Source organism: Necator americanus, chromosome X, assembly GCF_031761385.1.
Source record: "Necator americanus strain Aroian chromosome X, whole genome shotgun sequence".
NCBI classification, from domain to species: Eukaryota; Metazoa; Nematoda; class Chromadorea; order Rhabditida; family Ancylostomatidae; genus Necator; species Necator americanus.
The window spans coordinates 4,761,255-4,782,854 of NC_087376.1; the positions used below are offsets into that span (position 1 = coordinate 4,761,255).

General features: G+C 34.9%; 2 protein-coding genes across 4 annotated transcripts; one reads left to right on the plus strand and one right to left on the minus strand.

Moving 5' to 3' along the window:
* Positions 1 to 3,821: 3,821 nt before the first annotated feature.
* Positions 3,822 to 9,763, plus strand: RB195_021493 (uncharacterized protein; the record flags this gene model as incomplete). 2 transcript variants are annotated; one of them, XM_064208256.1, is made up of 8 exons in its annotated part: positions 3,822 to 3,842; positions 3,914 to 4,002; positions 4,057 to 4,078; positions 4,864 to 4,950; positions 6,510 to 6,583; positions 6,649 to 6,781; positions 7,264 to 7,371; positions 9,677 to 9,763. In XM_064208256.1, the coding sequence occupies 8 exons, from the start codon at positions 3,822 to 3,824 to the stop codon at positions 9,761 to 9,763; spliced, it is 621 nt and encodes a 206-aa protein (XP_064064136.1). The 2 variants fall into 2 exon arrangements, with proteins under 2 accessions (XP_064064136.1, XP_064064137.1); XM_064208255.1 differs by lacking the exons at positions 3,822 to 3,842; positions 3,914 to 4,002; positions 4,057 to 4,078 and adding an exon at positions 4,761 to 4,775.
* A 219-nt stretch (positions 9,764 to 9,982) lies between these two features.
* On the minus strand, positions 9,983 to 20,800 carry RB195_021494 (uncharacterized protein; the record flags this gene model as incomplete). 2 transcript variants are annotated; one of them, XM_064208257.1, is made up of 15 exons in its annotated part: positions 9,983 to 10,062; positions 13,613 to 13,699; positions 13,870 to 13,954; positions 14,009 to 14,101; positions 15,204 to 15,302; positions 15,443 to 15,577; positions 15,638 to 15,731; positions 15,800 to 15,891; positions 17,215 to 17,322; positions 17,405 to 17,578; positions 17,702 to 17,782; positions 19,317 to 19,434; positions 19,765 to 19,904; positions 19,971 to 20,049; positions 20,709 to 20,800. In XM_064208257.1, the coding sequence occupies 15 exons, from the start codon at positions 20,798 to 20,800 to the stop codon at positions 9,983 to 9,985; spliced, it is 1,557 nt and encodes a 518-aa protein (XP_064064138.1). The 2 variants fall into 2 exon arrangements, with proteins under 2 accessions (XP_064064138.1, XP_064064139.1); XM_064208258.1 differs by lacking the exons at positions 9,983 to 10,062; positions 13,613 to 13,699; positions 13,870 to 13,954; positions 14,009 to 14,101 and adding an exon at positions 15,081 to 15,110.
* Positions 20,801 to 21,600: the final 800 nt, after the last annotated feature.

Sequence of the window (21,600 nt, forward strand, 5' to 3'; positions counted from 1 at the left end):
TTTCTTCCGGGATTATCTTTCGCTTGTCAGGATTATACAATAATATTGGGGAGTGTAATAAAACAGGATGTCTAACTGGTGATTATAAGTCTAAAATGTTCTGAATAGTGATAATATGAAGCATTTTTCTAATTTTTTTTTGTAAAGTAGTGAAATGACGGAATTTGACTGATTTCTGGCTACTTTACTTGTATTTATGCTGGTGGTCTTTCATTGTTTACTTTTTCTAATTTTTATTTATCAGTTTCACAGGGCCACATTTCTTTTTGCCGAGTCACAATTTTATAGTCCATTGGCAACCACACGACTCACGGGTAGGTAGTGTGAGTTTAGACGTATGAGATGAGACAATCAATTTTATAATTACAATATATATATATATATATAGATGAAAAATTATATATATGCATATATACTTATAAATTATAATTATATCCATCTTCTACACGAAAAAGAGGTATGCAAAATGCCAAAAACGGAAAAAAAATGACTGACAGTGAAGTTACTACCACTTGGAACGAGCAGTTTTAAGCGAGAGACCAGAAATAGCGATTTGGTCCCACAAAAATTAAAGAGCGCATACTCGCTAATACGCTAAAAATGTTTCTGGATTTTCTACCAACAACATTCAATAATTTTCAGTAGTGAACTTCTCACAATTCACCTTTCTTGAACGTAAATTTAGCAGGATTGAGTTGCTTTGAAAGATACTGTAACTTTCGCCACCATTGGTTGAAAGAGAAATATATTTGTTCTCGTGCCTAGTAAAAGCGAAAATTCTAGCATACGTACCAAAAAAACGTTTACAAGGACGTTGAATTACATCTGATGGTGCAGATAGTTATGTCCTAGAATTATTGAGAAAAAAAAAGGCAATAGATCGGGCATTACGATTGCAATTCAACGATTGAGATGGATCTATGATTCGATTTTTACTCTTACATAGAATATATGTAGAACATTGTCCAACTTTCTACAATAACCTATATTAACATTTCACGTGCGATAATTTCTTCATATGCAACTACAGTAACAAGGGAAATAGGTCCATTACGTTGCAGAACGTTCCCATTTTAATGGATGTTTTGTCTAAGAGTGATATCATACCGGAATATGCTTCATATTGTTCACCTGTGTAGAATATCATCGGAAACTCGCAGGGAGTAGAGAAAATAATGGGAATTTAGGAATATTCTTTATCTCAAAGTATGATTATTTTAGTACATTAGGTCCGAGTTTGCATGGGATCGTTGATGTTTTAGGTTCATGAGGAGGAAGTCATACCAATTTCGTAATTTCTTCATTATTTTTTTATCCAGCATACAATAGGAAAAAAACAGCAATATAATTGCCATTGTAAGTCACTACAGTGCTTCTGTAATGGGCACGTCAGTGATATAACTTTCCTGGATCTAGGGAGGCTGGAAATCGAAGAAAACCGCCCGACGAATGTCACTGTAAATGAGGGAAGTTTTCTCAGGCACGAAGTCATCTGTGAGGAGGAATAGAGGGATGAGGTGCTGCATTCCAGCCTAACTCTTCGACGTTTTGAGTTGCTTGCTTAGCTGTATGGAGTCCACGTTATCATGAAGGAGATCTGTCGAAGCACGTCTCAACCGCTTTTCTCGAACTTCCACGTGTTTCTGAAATTGAGCGCCGTAAATGACAGTGGTGATCGTTTCCACACACCGTTTCCTCCGAGTCGAATGTGGAGGAGTCCCGACCTGGGCTTGTCTCCAAAGGTCGTGTCTTCTCTTGCGAACCGAGTGAAACAGCCGTGGAGAGTTCTGAAGGTAGTGGGACCTCTTTCAATGCGCTCGTGATGTTGTGGACTGCTGTTGTCGCTTTACTCCCTTCATTCATAAAAGATGATGGCTCAAAGCTCCTCTTGTGGATTGACACCGTGCATGAAGTTATGGAAGAGCGCCCAGCAATATTTACTTTTGGCAGAGAAGTTTCCAGAAGATTCTACAACCACCACACAGTACGCCATCAAGAATCGAATTGTCGATCAAGGATCGAAAGTTCAGAACTTTTTCAAAAACTCTGATAAGACGTTCTTAACAACCTAATATAACTGGGACCTGCCTGTCTACAGCGAAAAAGGAAAAATTTCAAGAGTTCCCCAGTTTGGTAGACAAAATGAGTTACGCTGGTACTTGTAAATAATGTTCATTGATAAGGAATTGAGTGCACTTCATTTAAGAATACTAAGATCATCCTATCTGCTTAGAAATGCTATCCGAAATATTTTTCTCGGAATATTCTTAGCTATGACAAAAGCGGATATGGAATTTCACAGGAATAAATGAAGAGTTGTAGAGACTATAACAAATCGAAAAATCTTTTTTCGTCCCTGTTGTCCAATGTCCCTATTCATTTAAATCATTGCGGTCCAAACTCAGTCCTTCGGAATCATTGCAGCCCTTGGAAAGTCTGAAAAATATCAGAAAGGTAATATTTTAGAAAAGTAGTACGCATTTCTATCGTTGATAATTATTCTCCCTATATAAATGATTTTGAAAAATGACTAAATGAACTAAGTGATAAGTTAGCAAATCAGGACCTATGGTAACCCTTTCATCTCTTAAAGGCATCACTCCACGAATCTGAGGTGGTACTGATTTCGGGTGGAGTATTCGTATGCGGGAGAGTAAATTATGGAGAGGGAATGATTCCATTTCTTCCTGATTATCCTAAAAAAGGCCCGGAAGATACAGCTGCGGGCGTTCTGGCGCACTATTTTCTACAAGGAGTTCGACTGGAGCGCGCCAGCCTTGTGGACGCGCCGCATCTTCCGGGCCGTTTTTTACGACAATCAGAAAGAAATGGACGGAATCATCCTTCTCTCCATAATCTACTATGCCGTATACGAATACTCCACCTGAAATTCGTACCACCTCAGATTCGTGGGGTGATTCCTTTAATGAGGAAGTGCTCATCATGTCGCAAAGAACGCTGCCTAACATGACGGATAGCTCGATATAAGGGATCGCAAGCACTTTTGAGAGAGGAAGAAGAGAAGAGCAAAGAACTTTGTTTGGGGCAATACGAAAGTGCTGGTTGTCATCCCGAGATCTCATTGAGACGGTTTGTGAGGAGTGAAGAGTTCATATGAATCGTTTGCAATTCGTTACATATTTTCCTCTTAATGTGCACGGGGTTTCACCACGTTGAGGTTCTTCCATGACGATGAAAGCACCTTGCAGGAAGTCACCACATTTCATCGTTTGATCTATCACATACATTCAGACCAAAAATTTTAAGAAATGAGCAAATTGAAGACGATCTGTAGTGTTGTGCGACTAAAAAGTGCAGGAATAAAATCTCGAAAAAATTGCATGGAATCCATTTACGTACGTCCAACTTATCCTTAATATACTAGGTGTAAAGCTGATTAAGTGGCTGTAACTTTTAAAGGTACTACCCTCCTAATAAAAACTAAATTAATAAAATAACAAAATAGAAAATAAAATGAATAAAAAATGAAATAAATAAAAAATAATAAATAAAAGTAGGAACCTAATATCTGATGGTTATGTTCAAATTTTACTACCAGAAATTGTGGGAGGTATGATGCGATAACATAGGATTCACCTTGTTCCTTCATATCTTGAACCAAATATTTGGAGAAATTTAAAAAGGAAAGAAAACTTTAACTAAATTTGCATAGAAATTGATAAGGATATCATTCAGTGGATTCAGTTTACTAGTAGGATTCTCAAGAAACTATATCCAACAGCGATTTGTTAAAGTACTATTCGTTCTTTAATTTTGGACAATTCCAAGATTTCCAGAAATTCTAGGATTTAATTCCAGAAATGGAATGTACGCAACGTGGTGTCAGGTTACATTGAATCTATTGTACACGACCATATGTTATGATCCGTACGCGCCTAGTCGTTATATACAGATTCCTGACACCTGTGGTAAGAGCAGATGGGAATTCGTAGTATGTTCGCAGCACCGGCACGTCTTTGATGCGATAGTGAAGCACTCCAGGTGAGTCATGTGAAGCCGCAGTTATCGATTCGACAACCACCATCAAGAATTGAGGACCTTCTGCTCGGCCGTTGAGGTACACACCGTTCAATTTTTTATGAAACAAGAAAAACTGCTGCGGTTTTCTAAAGGATGAGTGGAATTTCTTAAAGAAAGTGATTTTTGGTTAATTTCTTTTGTTGTTTCGAAGATTTTAAAACTACGATGTGTTTCCAGAGAGATAACGGATCAGTGCGTGTCTATGAACTGTTTGATATAGCAAATATTTGATCGAAATTTTTCATGGCTCACTTCGAAGCTTTATGAGTCACTTATAGAGGCACTATCCATTCCACACTATCTATCTATCTTCTATCTATCTATCTTCATTCAATTTTTGATAATTCACATTATTTTGTCAATATCTTCACATTTTTCATCAGTGTTTTATTTTGATTCACAGTTGAGATATATGCAGGTGGTGTTAGATGAGGGAATGATTGCACTCTCAAAGTCTCATTCGCCCTCATGTTGTTTCGTTGTCTGTTAAAACGTTCATTCATTCGTTCGTTCGTTCATCGTTGGCAGCTTATTTTTCCAATAAGCGCATAGTTTATGTGGATGAATGAATATAATGGATGTACCTTTATCTTTTATTCTCTTTGTTCTCATATGGTCTGGATTTAATTGCATTGTAGACGTTTCCGCGAGATTTCGTTAATAATGAATGCATTCAACGTGCACGCTCTGATGCACAGATCGCTGCATTAGTTTTGCAAATGCAAACAAAAGAGGTGGGGGGGTTAGTCGGTTTGTACTCGTCCGAAGGTAAACCAAATTCTCATCTACGTTTCAGTCAAGTCTAATAATTTTCCTATCTAGGATATGAATAATTTTGAGCGACCACCACTACAATGGAATCGAAATTTTCTCTACGAACGAGAGAATGTATTTAAACTTGTTGAAATAGTGAGTTTTACCTGCTTATACTACATATTAATAATTTCATTTTTATATACCTCTTTTCTATGAATTCCTTCAATTGTTGTCTCAAATAATAATTTTTTTTTCTTGGAGAAACGGAAATAAGAGCTTCAACGGGTTTTGATTTAGCACCGTATCATTTCTCCAGTCAACGAATTTTGATGAAAACAGCGAGGAAAACGTTTTTTTTCTCTCTCTCCATATGAACAGCTGGTGGTGGGAACCAACAGCTCAGCAATCGAATCCATCAATCATGGGAAATGAAATGAGATTCATTTCGGATATGTTCTTACAGTCCTTCCATCTAAATAAGCTCTCAGATGATTTTAAGGGAAGTCGTTAAAACCATGACTTCTACTAAGTTCACTTTATTTAATCATTTAGTTAAACATAGGACAAATACAAATGATTTTTTGCTCTGATTTTTTCTTTAAAATATGTACTTGAGGTTGATCACCGTCCCATTCTAACTTTCAACTTCCTCTTAGTTTATTCTTTTACCTTGTAACGTCTTCAATTGAGTTACTAAATTCTGACTTTATTGAAAAAAAAGTGATCTGTTGCATTTACTTGCATAGTTTCGGCCCCAAACGTTTTTGAGTGAAAAATCTTTCGCACTCTAAAGTGAATGCAAATGATAGTTTCGGGATCTTTAATTCAATTTCTAGTATTCCTTACAGTCCGTCCATAGGAAAAAAAACGATTCCGGAATAGTTTTTTGTTGTTTGTTCCTTTCCACATTAAAAACCATTGGCGACCATCGCAAAACAAATACTCCGTGCAAGTTAAAATTTTAAATTTTCATCTTCATCATAGAATCAGTGACGCAAGTAGCGCCATGTTTTCAACACGAAGTTAACGCTATTAGTATTCCACGGAGAAAAATATCCATGAAAATATATTTACACAAATATTAGCAAACACTCATGAATCATCGGCAACTATTACGTGAAAGTACACATTTCTTTGGTAGTTTTAGGTGTTTGGCGTGACAAAGAAAATTCTCACTGAACAATGGAGCTTGAGTTCAGAGTCATTATGAAGATGAAAATTTTTATCTCTATACCTCAGCTCTCAGTTTTCGCACCTATGTGAACTGTGTGCGTAGAAATTTCTCTGTTTATCGATGTTTTCTTGAAGAAACAACACAATTCACCCTATTGAACATTTTGAAGAAAATCCTTTATTTCGTTGCAATTGTCTACTAGTCAATAGTCCAGTTAAAATTTTTTGAGAACAAGTGTAATTTAGTAGGCTGTCCTAAAATTTCAAAGTTCTCTTTTCTTGAAATCGCTGCATTGGGAAGTGTGTTTATGTTTTCTTGTTATGCCAAAAAAAAGCGAGGTTCACGTGATACTTTAACGTAAGCATAACAAGAAAGCATAATTAAATTAGTAGGATTGAAAAGGTACAGTAACTCATTTGTCCATACTGTAGTGAAATGACTTTCAATAATCTTACTCTGTAAACTTTTGCAATATTAATGAAAATTAAAAAAAAACACACAATTTTATTCCAAATTTAAATTCAAATATTAGTTTTAGGTATTGGGGTCATGCTGTGTGATGATGAATTCCTTATGTTATCCTAATGATGTCGTACTCACATGTACAAACATGTAAGGAAAATTCTAAGTTTCAGTAAAATAAATAGTTCATATGTATGCAACTCGAATATTTTCAGGATGCACTCTGTCACTCAATTATTCTCGATTGTTTGTGTGAACGTATTTTTTCTTATAGTGACCTTCGTTCTCGCATTGTGTAATTTATGCGGTATCACCGATTCATTTTATAAATTCAATTTTCCAGTGATCGTAAGTTTCGCGAGTTTTTAACTAAAACAATTTATTTGCTGAAAAGAAACATTGTTTTGAAAGTAATGAAAGGACTTCTTCATTAAAAAAGTGTTGCTAAGAAATACTTAAATTGCAAATTAATATGAGAAAAACAAATACTAAAAAAAAAGTGTTTGTGTCACATTAATATTCAAGATCGTTTAGAAAAAAATACGATGATTTTGAAATTTCAGCAGATGAGAAGAGAAAACAACATCATTAAACATATTACCTTCCTGTACCAAAACTAGATTTCTCCTTAAAGATTCGAGATAATAAAGTTAGAGATAAAAAAATAGTCTCTTAGTTGTAATAGTACAAATATTTGTGGAGGATTTAATCAGGAACAGAAAGTCCACTGCAACAATTCGCCATATATAGATGATATTTTTATTTTATGCCTTAATAATGATATTTAAGAAAAGGAACAAAGGAATCATTAACATCTCATTTTTTTTCAGGAAAAGAAAGTATATATGTTGGCAGTTTTCATGTATCTTGTTAGCTTTATAATGGTTGGATCAGCGTTTATGGTTTCGACGTTTGTTGTCTACTGGTTTCTTCCATTGGTAAAGAGTTTTGATTTAAAACTTTTCAATTTTCCTTCCTTGTTCGGCTTGTAAGTAGTCACGAATCCTCAACTACGTGTGGATAAAAATTGGAAACTAATTGTTTCGGGACAAGCCAGAATGCAATTTCTTGGAATTCCAAGTATGTAGCAGGCATGGTTCATAATTCAAAATTTCCATAACAAATCTATATCATTTAACTTGTCTAGGGACCCACAACTTTTTGAAAGGAAAGGGAGAAATTTAAAATAGTTTATATCTAAAACCAGGCTGAGGATGCCAGTAGGCTGAGGTTGCCTGAGGCTTAGTTGAAATTCACCGATTCAAATTCACAAATTCAATTTCTTAAAATGTATGATTAAAATCGCATGGAATGTTGTAATGTGCTTGCAAAAATCGTTAAAATGCGCTGCAAAAGCCAGTGACAAAAATGCAAAAATCTCATCATCAAGCGAATGGAATTTTTTTTTCAAAGTAATGGCGCTGCATTTGAATCAAATTTTTTGATGTTGAATTCGTGTGCGGTCCATGAAGGTTGAATATGCGTGCATTACTGATGATGGAATATTTGCGCAAATCATCACATATGCCAGAAAATTTTGAGAAACTGACATAATGACAATTTATGTGAGAAAATATTCGTCAGTAAAATAATCATAAAAAAATAATAATAAAAAATCAAATAATAAATAGTGCCGTATAAATTTACGTGACAATGAATTCATCAATGTAGAGAATAGGTTCATTGTCATACGGAACTCATTTATCGATTGGGTGACGCATTTCTCAGTATAGTAGATCAAAAGACACTGTAGCAGGTATGATCCGAAGACTGCTCATCCACGTGTAGCATATCATTGGTACTGTGATCGTGTCGACCTCACTCTACATTCAGTACGGTGTGGTTTGTCTCATAATTTACTGTACGGATACGTCATCGGCCTTTGTTCTGCGACACTTACGACGCACGTAATCATCTGCGTCAAATAAGAGTCAACAGAGCGTTCATTTAGATCTACCACTATCGATCACTATTGATCAAAATTGAAGGAAGTGTGCAAAAATAGAGATATTCTTTTATGATACACGAACAAACAAGAAAGAAATGGGTCCTTTTTTAAAAAAAGACTCTAAAAGACTTGCAAATAAATTTATATCACTCGAATTCCTCTTTTCTTCCATAAATTACTTAAAACTGACCTAAAGTTGATTTGCAAAACTTTGACAACGCAGATATTACATTCAGAGGGCAGCACTGCACCCAAAACCAGACCCAGGACCTACTTGTATTTGTTGATCAAAATTCGATGTGCAGTAGTCGCACAAGGAGTTTACCACGGATCAATGTTTCTCGGATCAAAGTTCATCTACCAGTTTTTCAGTCCAATTACTTTTCACCGAGAAATTTGATAAGCTTATCAATTCACTATGTGGAATTCTTTCCGAATAATGAACTGATAAGCTTATCAAGTTCCCCACTACTGGAAATATTAATTTATTCCAATTATTGTAGCAAAATTAGCATGGAACAACAGGAATGTGTATTACAGCTTAACAAGTTGAATTATGGTTCCATATCGATCATTTTTCTTCCAACGTAACGGTTATTTACAAATTGGCATAGCTTGAAATTCTTCCTGTGCGTCTGATTAATACAATTCGGATTTTTCAGCACTCTATATAGATAACAGACGTATTTTTGATTATGTTTCCATGAAAAAACATGAATTTATTAGACTCATATCACTTTGTCAGGTACTCCTGAAATGTTCTTATCTACTGAAGAATTCCTTTGTTTTTCCGATTTTGATGAGGTTCTACATATGTAATAAAACGATCGCACAAAAAAAGTCTTCAACGTCTCTTGAAATGATTAACTGATATTACTGTTACTTCGGATTTGTACTAATTTTGGTTAATTTATATTTATATGATGATGAGAAACACTGTACGCTGCTTTCGTTACAAGTAAATTTAATTTACAGGATATTTAGCTGATTTTCACATATTCATGATAAATAACTTGATGTAAAGTGAAGTGATAATTGTGGATAAATTGTAGTAAAATTAATGTGACATGAAAAAAAAAACTAGTTGATAAGTTTGATCGAGGAAAACTGAGGAGATCTAGCGGGAGAGGAAAATTAATCAGTTTTGTACATTATTCTTGTTTGGATGCATGATATTATTTAAAATACTCGAACTGGGTTGCACCTGTAGCGGATCAATTTGAGGATCTTAATAAAGTAAAGTAATATTTTTATTTACTATATTACATTATTTATTTATTTATTTTTATTTTCAGGTCTTCACAATACTTACCACTGTCGCCTACATATATGACCTCATTTACAAACATGACGGGTCAATACAGGCTGCACTTTGTCCATAAACGATGAACAAAGATGATATTATTATATTTATATTTAAAATAAATAAAATTTATGAATAAAACATTTTACATACAGCACAAAAACTCTGTTAAGGCAAAATGCTAAAAGCACTATAGCAGGGTTCGTAATGAACCGATCGAGATCGACAGATAGATTAGTTTGAGTAGTGACAATGACAGCCGGTTTCTTCTTCTTTTTTTTTGTGACAGCTATCACAATTATGGTATTGTTGTGGTCGTATTCGATGCGTAGGCGTCGCCCATGTTTACAACGGTATCCACGACGTTTGAATGCTGATCTGAATGCGGAAAAATCAATTTAAAGGACATATACACATTTTCATGTTTTTTTTTTGCGGTTACGCTAGCAGTTATAAGTTTTAAGTATTCAAAAGAAAAAATAAGCGAGTTCTATTAATATTTATCGATCTGATTTTCTCATCAGCAAGTACTGCCTTGCCCCTGATTACTTGCAAAGGGCTCTCATTTTTTTTAATCGTCTACTTTCTCCTACATTTTAGATCTCCCTTAAGCAATTTGACGAGCCAGGATGTACGAAAGCTTTTGTTTGTCATTAGTATTCCACTGGGACGAACGAGAAGTGGAGGACGTGAAGAGAAATTTTCACTTTCTCTGAAAAAAAAGCAAATCCACATAATGAGGAACACAAGTAAAAAGTGCTCATGAACTAAGAATCGTTGAAAATAAATCAAGAAAGTTTGAAAAATCATTCAGATGTGTGTTTGCATTCAGTTGTTCAAATTCCAGTTAGAGTAGACCTCCTTCAAAGTGCTCTTAATTCAACCAAATCTTTTATCAGTTACATTTGCACCTCTTTCAGCTCCTTTAATTTTGATTATTACAACAGCAGAATTGTTTTGAAGGATTTTCTTATTTTGGTGGAGAGGAAGAGGCATGGATGGAATTGATTGAATAGAGTGAGTTCGACGCAAGGATCATGGTCCTTAGTGAAGAAAAGTTAAGAATTAAGCTGAGTTGGAATGGAGTAAGGACTGTCAATGATGCCACAAAATGTCATTGTCACAAAATCTAATCATGATGCAAGTAATTCAAGTAATTACGATCATTACTTGAATTACTTGTATTATGATTAGATTTTGTACGTTGCCTTAACATATCGTAATGCAACATTTCTGTAAAATTCAAACTGGAAGTTAGATTGACAGTTAAAGCTGGAGTTACAAATTTCGATCACCCACTTCCTACAGTTCGAGTGTATCAGCCGTAACTAACAAGATAAACATGTTACAAACTTGAGGAATCCCTTTTTGTAGGCATCACCCCACAAATCTGGAGTGGTACGGATTTCCGGTGGAGTATTCGTATACGGGGTCGTAGATTATGGAGAGGAGGGTGATTCCGTTCATCTCTTCCTAATTGCGAAGAAGGCGGCCCGGAAAACACGGCTTCGAGCTTCCCGGCACACTATTTTCCACAAGGAGTTCGATTGGAGCGCGCCAGCGCTGTGCGGCGCAGCATCTTCCGGGCCGTTTTTTACGACAATCAGGAAGAAATGGACGGAATCATCCTTCTCTCCATAATCTACTATGCCGTATGCGAGATGGCTTTAATTCGAAAACATTCGGGAACTTCCATCCGGGATTAACGTTTCTGGTGCGAGCTAGCGATCTCAGAGAGAAGCGATTATGGTTGAAACAAGTGAATTCTGTGGAGACCTTGCTCCCTTGACATATTATATGCAATGACTGTTATGTAGATCATTAAATGTACTCCACCTGGACAACCGAGCCTATCTGGGACCACTCCTCTCGTCGGGAATCTCTGGAACCTTGGATTATCAGTCACTAAAGGAACTGATTCCAAAATTGGAATTTCACTCAAAAGTTTTACTTATTCTCCCAACATCCATTTCCGTACCGCTCTTTCAGCGATTTTGTTCAGATTTTCAGTGGCGACGTTTTAATGCAGCGAACTAAAGGAAAACAGAAAGTGAGGCAGGAAGCAATATTATTCACTGCAAGCTAATCCAAATTCGCTTGCAAATTCAATTTTCAAAAAGAAGGTGAATAAAATTGAATTTTTGCACCTCCAACGAGAATCCTCCTTCGAAGTACGAATTTGAAAATCAACTGCTCTGCAAGAAGTGTCCCGAAAAAAGTCTTTTCAACAAATTTGGAAGAAGCGAACAGTGCAAGGCTGCCCCACACCACAGATTTCTTTAAATGAGCATTGCAGGATTTGGAGAAACGTGAGATAGACGCTATTCATCCCGGATTCAAATTGGGTTACTAAATACGTACTAGAAATCTTCTGGATTGTAATTAGAATCATAGGAATAGTGATCAATGGGTTAGTGATGCTGACTCTCCGGCTCTCCCAAAGACCGGAGTAGCTATTTGTTATAAAGAACAAGGAAGCACGAAATCTGGATAATTTGATAATTTTCTAATTTGGAAAAAGTGCCAAAGACGCACTGAAAGTGGTGAAACTATATGAAGAAGGCACATGGAAGCAAATATCACCGCGGGCAACAATTTCCAGTCAAACTTTGATTTTTTTGAATATAGAAATAAGTATAAGGAGGAGTTGCACATTTGTTTGGTGGTTTCAAAATTAAACTAAAATAAAGCAGTAGTCACAAAGCTACAGTTTTTACGAGAAACCATAAAAAGACGTAAAAAAAGGTAGAAAGAAAGGGAAAGGTCTGGCTCTAAGTGAAATTTGGAGTAACCAAAACAGTAGAAATACGATACCGGATGCTGCGTAGACATTATAAAAAGAATTGACATTATAAAATTGAGTTTTTGTTCTCCCTTTATCTTCCTGTAAACAAAAGTTCACGAAAAGAGTACACTTAGAGAAAAAAAGAGAAGGATGTTTTCGATTTTTCATAACCTAAATGCCATCGTTAAATAAATATGGGTGAATCTAAGCGGATGCGCGTATCGAGATTTGTTGATATTTTATTTTTGAATGAAATATAGTGGTATTATGAAGGCAAGCAGTCATACTTCAAATCCTTGCTATTTTGAATTAAAATAAATAAAATAGACGAAAGACTACCTTGAACTGAGGTATCGTGAATCGCATTCAAATAAACTTTTCTTTTCATGGTAAAAAGAAAATTCTTGCACTGCACGATTAGATGGGCTCCAAAGGAGGAACAAAAAATACAAATCCTGTGTTTATGGTGACTATCCTAGTGGTAGTACAAATTTTTAAACATATATGAAGCAAAAATCTTGCATTTGTTCTTAAAAGGTAGAAAAAAAAACAAGAACGCCAGCCAAAATTTAATCTTATGACGTTCTTTATCAAATCTTTTGAGCATTTTAAAAGATTCTTGAGCACTTGAGCTTATGCTCGTTGTTTTCAGCTTAAAAATCAACCAGAGTACATTGTTAGATGAAATGATGTGATTATAGTACAATCCTCCTTCTTCCGGAGAAAAACAGCCGATTCTAATGCGCAGAGTTTAGAAAAAAAACTATCCTATTACTGGAGAATAAAAATATAAAATTAACGGATATTATTAATATAAAATTATGGATTTTTATGCTAAAGTGAAGACTCAGAGTTGTAACTCGTTTAGACATCTGGAACACATCATATTATTGCTGTCTCTCCAGGAACATTAAAGGTATCGATTTGTTGATGTGATTTCCTAATAATTACCCTTGTTAAACAAATATGTTTATTTAAAAAAGTATTTCATTTCATCAGAATAATGAGAAGGATCTGTTGAGAGTAATCATAAAGTAATTTTTCCAGATTAGATTTTTAATGCGAATTATAAAAGATTGAAATGAGAAATATCTGTCAAAAAATCGATTACGCTATTTCATCTAGTACTACACTAGTGTTTACCTGTTACTTCTTTTCTTTCTCTTCTATTCATATCGCTTTTTTTCTCTATCATAGTTTTTGAGTCGTCTTCGTCACTATTCTTCCGATCTAAAAACAACTCACTTATACTATGAAAACCATCGTGATTCTAAAAAAATAGTTTTGTGTTCTACATTATTTTTGATAGCATAACATGCGTTAGTTCTCTTTTTTTCAGCCTGCTTCTCTACATTTCTGGCAAAGGCTGTTTACTGGAGGAAAAAAGAATGATATAGAACCTGTTAAATTGACGAATGCATTTCTGCGCGTTGCTATCGGATTAGAATCGAGAACATGTGCATGTCGTCGAGCTTGTAGTCGAATCTAAATTGGAAATTTGGAGAAGTTCCTGGATTTTTATATTATTTCAACATAAACCTGTTCCACTGGAAGAACCCTCCTTCGTTTCTTTGGTAGTTTATCACGAGCTTGAGTATGGGAGTAGAACATAGCAAAGTTGGAAACAATTACCTCAAAAAGCTGAATTGGAAAAAAAAAAGAAAAAAACGAGCAAAACTGACTAAAAATAATTGTCCTTTAACCTATAGCTGAGTTATGCAGTTTTTTTTCTCTTTACTTCTGTAATTTAATCACTGCAATTTCTACAATAGTAGTCAAGGACAACACACTATGAAATTGACAACGTCGGGGGGTCCCCACAAAAAAATAATGTTAGGGGTTTAGACTACGAGTTCCATAATCGTCCTGAGAACGGCGCTAGAAACGGCCTCTTAGTGCGATTTTTCCTACGAGACCCCTAAAAACGACATCTTTGTATACGCACCGGTTCCCTCAGCATCTTATTGATTGGTTTTACTTCTATAAGCTGGTGGAGAAACTTAATTGATTATCATCTGCTTGTTCGGGGACGCGGGATGTGTACTAGTGTTGGTCGTTTTAAGGTGCATCGTAAGGAAATCAAGGCACGAAGGGCGTTTCTCACGCCGTTTTTCGTAACGATTAAGGAGAATATCAGAATATAAAATCTATATCACTTACGGAAATATATACCGTAATTTTTCGTGCAGTGATTCCAGCAATATAAATTTCGTAGTATGCTCTTTTTAGAGAATCCCTTTTTAAAAAAGAAAGATATTTTCCCTTAGAAAAGAAAGGGATTTTAAACTGTTGTGCCAGCAGTATATTACCAGTACTCATAAAAGCTTTAGCAAAGTTTTAGGACGATATGATAGTACCATTGTGTTCAGTAATCGAGTAGTTCGATAACGCTAGAAGACGGATGTCCTTAATTTTTCTCTCTTTTGAACTTTTATGTAAGAAACGATAAGTGATTCAGCCAAAGTGAGGATTATTAGGATTTGCTTTCGTTTTGTCTCTATCTCTTCATTTTACAGTAAAATTCTCCGCATTTTTTCAACTATAAAAAACAAAAGAATGATGAGATCCTTCACCACAGTCTCGCTGTTAAAAAGTGATTTGTGGATCGCTTCTAAGGAGAGAGACCAGGACCAGGTTCTGTCTAGTATAGTTTTAAAAGTACTCGTTGCTTCTATTTGTTGCTATCGCTTGAAAACGCCACCGAAAACTGTGAAAAAGGGAAAAAAGAACTCACAGGTACTGGAAGTGCTATAGTTAAGACACCCATTACAGCACAAAGTGAACCAACAAGTCGTCCAAATGACGTGTGAGGAGTCATATCACCATAGCCGACCTGTGGATTACAGTTATAAGGCCAGAATTAAAGAAAAATAGAAAATAAGATTTTAAAAAATTAAAGAAGCGGAAGGAGGAAAAAAAAGCAAGGGAAACTAAGTGAAAGAAATAGGAAGAAAAGTAGTGAAAAAAATTTACAGTGGTCATGGTGCATATCGCCCACCACAAGCCCAACGGAATTGACTGGAACTGATTGTCTGGATTTACTTCCATTTTCTCAGCATAATAGACGAGAGCAGCAAATATAACAATGCCAAGTATAAGAAAGAATACCTTTAAAAATTTTTATAAGTTAATTTTTCTACTATTATGTACAATTTATCATGCTCATACCAGTAAAATCAATTCTTTAGCACTAGCACGAAACGTATGAATTAGAATTTGAAGACCTCTATGATGTTGAGTTAGCTTAAACAAACGGAAAATCCTGAAAAAAAAGAAATATGGGGAAAAATTTAAATTGAAGCAATGTTGTCAAGAAAAAAAAAGGTGAACCTAATCATTGAAAGGAACTCCACGACATCTTTTGGGGCATCTTCCAAAAGTCGAATAAAAATAGCATCAGCATAAAATGACAACGTTGCTACCTGAATCATGTAGAATAAATTTACGTAGTAATCAATAATTTAAGAACAAAGAAAAAATGTATGTTATATTTTTCAGCAGCACATGTAATAATTTAAGTCGACATTTGGTATATTTTTTCTCCGGAAAATTGCTGGGTATTCAATTCTAGTTTGTACACTGCCTAGGTAATCCGTTGAAATGTGGTTCACGTCAACTGGCACCATCCATAGGAAATAAAACTATCGCAAATTTTCAGCGTTTATTTCAGACATGTGACGTTTTCTGTACAACCACTTGACTATTAAGAAATTCAGAAAGATATTGGGAACGCATAGATATCTTCTTTGCCTACTGCTAACTGTTACGACAAGAAACAAAAATAGAAAAATCTGAGAATTACCAATTACAGATCTCATAAAATCTCATTTAAAAAAATCTAGCTAAGAAGGCTTTTCATCATGTATTTACAAACATCTATGTAAACTAAGGTCAAGCGAACTACATTTTTCCCAAATGTCCAAGTCAAATAAAATAAAAGTATATATAAAAATATAATAATACTCCTTATTTTTTGTTTTAAAATAGTGGTTCTGGACTACGTATCATGGATCTCTGCACACAAAGACTTCTGGATATCTTTTTCCTTCAAAAATCTCACGATTAAAAAGAGAAGTACATAGAACTCTGCATTCAATAAAGCCCTGCATTTTTTTGCTCAACAAAGATTTAATAAATTTTCCTAATGTCTCTAAGGATTTGATTTTCTTTAAAAATAAATTTTCCATATTTATCATTATTGAAAGACTGCAGCAGATGTGATATTCTCTCAGCCGTTGATACGCCTCGAGATTTGATTTTGTCCTTATAATTTCAAATGATTTTGTTTAAACAAACAAAATCATAAAATTTCCTCTATTCAGCAGCCAAAAAAAACGCTGCCGTAACTTCGTTCAGGTCGGGTCAAAAGTATGGAAAAACTGGATAACAACGTGTTCCATTTTTCTTATTTAGTGTGCAATTTTATTTCTATTTGCGTCGAACTTCTATTCATTGTTACTTCCATGTTTTTCCCTATAACTGGTTTCTCAACACGTCAATAGAAAACCCACAATAGTTCCTATACCGATCTCTGGATTTTGGATTTTTCTCTTTCAGAGAATCAGATTCCATTCCTCTTCTTTGTTTACAGACGTAGCGACAAAAGTCAATTAATAAAGGTGTAATTATCATGTTCTCGTCATATTCATTTCCCATCTAACTGATTATAATGCATTTGCGAAAACAAGACGGAATAAATACGTTTGAATAAAAATATTGAAAGAATAAAAGTTGGTAGAACTCACCAGATCAATATTATTGAGCGGTGATTTGAGAAATCCCCATTTTGAAGGACAGAATATGAATCGTATAATAATCTCTAATGTAAACCAAATATTACAAATGAGCTCCACCTAAATTATTTGATGTAAAATTAAAAATTATGCAGTAAAACGTAAAATTTCCCTCTGTTGGGGGAATGAAATTTCAACAAACCTGTCCAAAAGCGACATGTGGTTCGGTTGTTTGTCGGCTAACACCAACAATAGACCGACCATGATACGTCATATTTGTTGTTTCAATAACTGGTATACGAAAACTCGGATGAGTTTTAAGGCAAAACGATAGAATCGATACGAATATAAAGCATACAGAAATTCCAGCAATAATCTAAAAGCTTTGCTATATAGATAGGTCAATTTGTATATTAGAAAAATAAGTGAAATGATGGTTTGAAAGAAAAATAAATAAAAGAAAAGAAAGAAAAGAGAACGAATGAATTAACAGTGTTACCTTTGCCGATCGTGATGAATACGGTTCATCGAATAATGCCCATATCCTAGGTTTATAATACATCCATTTTGTGCGTTTCCCCTGTAAGATTAATTCAGATATCACATTTTTTGTGGCAAAGATTAAAATGTCACAAATTTTTCTGAAGTTCCAGATAATAGTGAAAAAATTCGGCGCCTTACATTGACTAAAAATAGATAAGATTTTAAGGTTTTTTTTAGAAATTTCTTTCTTTCTTTCTTTCTTTCTTCAATACACACATACCCGCCTTGCTCATTTATGTTATTCCAATGCTATGTATATTTTTATGAGAGTGTTTTTTTTTCGACAGAATGTGGATTTTCTTCACGAAACGTTAATTTTGTTATTGAGAAAAGTTATTTATACAATGCAATCGAAAACGCGAAGCAGGTGCAGCACGTAGTTATCAACTGAAAAATCTCGCAACTTCGCAGTAGAAGTCATGTTTAGGGAAGAAAGTCTTTTTTTTTTCTAAAATAACAATTGATAAAATGTGGAGATATATCCTCTACATGAAATCCAAAGAAATATAACAAGAAAATATATGTAACAAGCTACATTGGCAAAACCTAAAAATTCTAATTCAACCGCAGGCAATTTTCAATGAAACATCAATGGCCAGACACACTTTTTTTTTAGCGGATACAAAAAGATCCCAGAAGAATAATTCTTCCATCATGCACCATTTTGCAGCATCTGCTCAATGAATACTGCTCAATTTACTCGTGCCCAATGCTTCTTATTTTCCTCCGAAAAATTGTTGCAAGTGTTATGTGTCGTTTATTTTTCCAGTTATTCCACGAGCATTGTTAGTTTGATTCAAAATAAAAATAGCCAACATAAACGAAAACGACTATAATTCATTATTCAACCAGACACCCAACATAATAGAAAGCCCTCCTCCATTTTCACAATAATTATTTGAAATAATTGCAGTGGTGTTCTATTGTTAACCTGCATATTGTCGTATAGGAAAATTTTAACATGAACTATTTTTTTTTCTCGTTACAGCTTCACTCATAACTGTTGACTAGCCTCAAATTGCAGTGCGATTAGTCATTTTGTGCTGAGAGGAGGATGTATGGATCTCTTAACTCAAACAGCTATAGGATTATGTTCTTTCGAAAGAAATGCACATGTGCTCAATGAGTTGCATGGAATTGTAGGCGCTTTACAGCGCTTTCATTGCTTGAAGGATTCATAATTATAGATTTGAAAGTTTTTTAAGTTCGTACAGGTTGGTTGAACTAAACGTCAGGGTTTCGTGATTAAGCTGGAATAAAGAGGCGGAACACATAGAACCTTTTTTTAATTGAAATTGCCAAACTCTACTTTATATTCCGCTAATTTTATGAGATATTAACCTCATTACTAACTTAGATCATTGCTCTTCGTAAAACACCTCTTCTGTTCATTTTCGAAATCTCTGAGTGCAATCCTAGTTGCATTCTATGAATAGGCATTAATTCGAGTGTACTTGAAGAACGCTTATGTATTCTCCTTAGCACCTATTCATACTCATTTCTGAGAACGATTCATAAAATCAAAAGTAAAGAAATGATGAATAGAAGTTAATTTTGTTGCAAGATAGCACCTGAAAGTAATCCTCTTCCCATCCGAACTTTTTCATTGTATCTTGCTCTCTAAGTTGTGGATCATCTTCTCTTTCAACATCCATTCGATCGAGCACAGCCAATGTTTCCTGGGTGTCTCTGAGAAAGTGCGTGATTTTGTTTTGACATACGGATTAAAGGATATTCACAACTAAAAATAGCCGTTCTGCAATGGGCCTCGAATTCATCTTCATCCGTAAAAACACTGTAAAATTTCAAGACATCTATAAGATAATAATTGACTGGTATAGGTTAGAACCGAGAATCGAGTGGAAGCAATTACAAAAAACTATAAAATAAGTGCTAGAAAACGTTGCTACACTTTTTTGTCTCATAATGGCTTAAAAAAGGAAAACTACTTAACTCACACTCTTAAATGTATCCGAAAAATGGACAAAATTGGTTAGCATAGAAAAAAAAGTAACAAACTTTGCGTGCAGTAGTTGCATCCAACAACATGGCTCTGTATCACTAGCGTCCAGACCCCAGTATTGAAGTTCTTCTTCAAATAATGGACCACAAACATCCGTTGGATAATGTAGTTTACCCGTTCGATAATAATTAAGTACCTAAAAAAAATTATTCTATTCAATAATTGCTGGTTTTCTAAACATTCACCAGCATTGGCAGCATACCTGTGCAAAGACGGCTGGATGCCTATCAAAAAAATACTCGTTTAAGAGAGGATCGAAATTCGCGAGCGAAGGCGTCAAACTGAAAGAAATGAGGATGAGCTTTTTGTTTTATTTTAATACTAGAAAAAGTTAGAAATTCCATTATAGCCGTAACCTCCATTTGCGAATTTCGCCGCGGAAGAAAGCCGAAAGAAACTATTTTTAACCGTATTACTTCAATCCGATAAACATGAGTATTTTTTATTGAGAAATAACGATAAAATAATAATAATAATAAAGAGGTTGATAAAACCAGTAGTTAAGGAGTAACTTTTGGCAAATTTAATCTGTAAAAGTCAATGAAATAAAGCGGAACAAAAAGAATAAAAATTAAATAAAAGAATATCAAAAAGTGCATTGCGCAAATAGCAAAAGAGAAAGATTGCAAAAAATCAAAAAATTCTAGAATGTTGATGTTTGTTCTTTGAGCCTAAAATTGCCGTTTTTTAACGTATATAAACAAGCGAAAAGAAATATATTGGATTTAAGAATGGTGGAAATAAATTGATACCTTAAAGCTGGAGAAATACAAAGAGCAGTAAAATGAGTGGAATACAAAAGTTCCTTAGCAGAGACAACTCAAACCACGAAAAAAAAGGAAAAATTAAAGAAGCAGTGAAAAAATGTACAGAGGAGTGCAAATGCTTCGAGGTGAACGTGAGTGAGCATCGTTTTCCTTTTCGGTAAAATATAACATACCGGCTAAGTCGAGTGGCTGGAATTTTCTTAAGCGTAGCCTGATATGTTTCATGTCGTACACCTCCGACATTCAGCACGACTCTTTCGTCCATAGGAAGGCCTAAATTGGAATAAATGCGGTGGAAACTATGGAGTGAATACGAAAAAGTGCACCCATGAGAAGGATAAATGAATTAAAGTGAGCAGTTAGATGTTTACAGCCAGGCTTGAATGAAACGATGCAAGCATTTTTTTTCAGCTTGCTGAATGTGCTCAGCTATACTTGTTAAATATTCATGATGCAACTAAATGAAAACAACTCAAAGACGACAACGGAGCCTCAAATGGACTCATGAGGTATCCATTCGCCCGCTTGCGCCTTACGCACTGACGTTCCGATGCGGTGAACTGGGAATGCGCCAGGATGCACCCACTACCTCTCTTTCAATCACATTCAAGTGGTTTTTGGGATGAAATCAACGGCCAAAGCTAGTGTTGAGCTCTCGCCTGAGGAACGAACGCTAAGGAGGATGTGATTTATAAAGAGTCTCTACCACGCCTCTATTTCTGAGTGTTCTTAGCTTTTGTGGCATGTTTGAAAACATGTTTGAAAACAGCTGCATTGTTAAACATACAACGGTTTCGGGATGTTGAATATACCCGGGATTTCGCATCCTCCACATTTCTGACGATCGTCGCACAACATGAGACTGCTACAAAGTGAAATTTTGGCGAAAATGAGTGTCGAGTATTCATAAGTACATATGAGTACATACCTACTATGTTTATGAAATTATAGTGCAAAGAAATTGATGTGGTTATTGTGGATTGAATAATGGGTTATTTTTTTTTCATATTTCTCTTGGGGATAAAAGAATAAGAGCAATGCGGGTTCCTGGTGAAAGCAAATCGG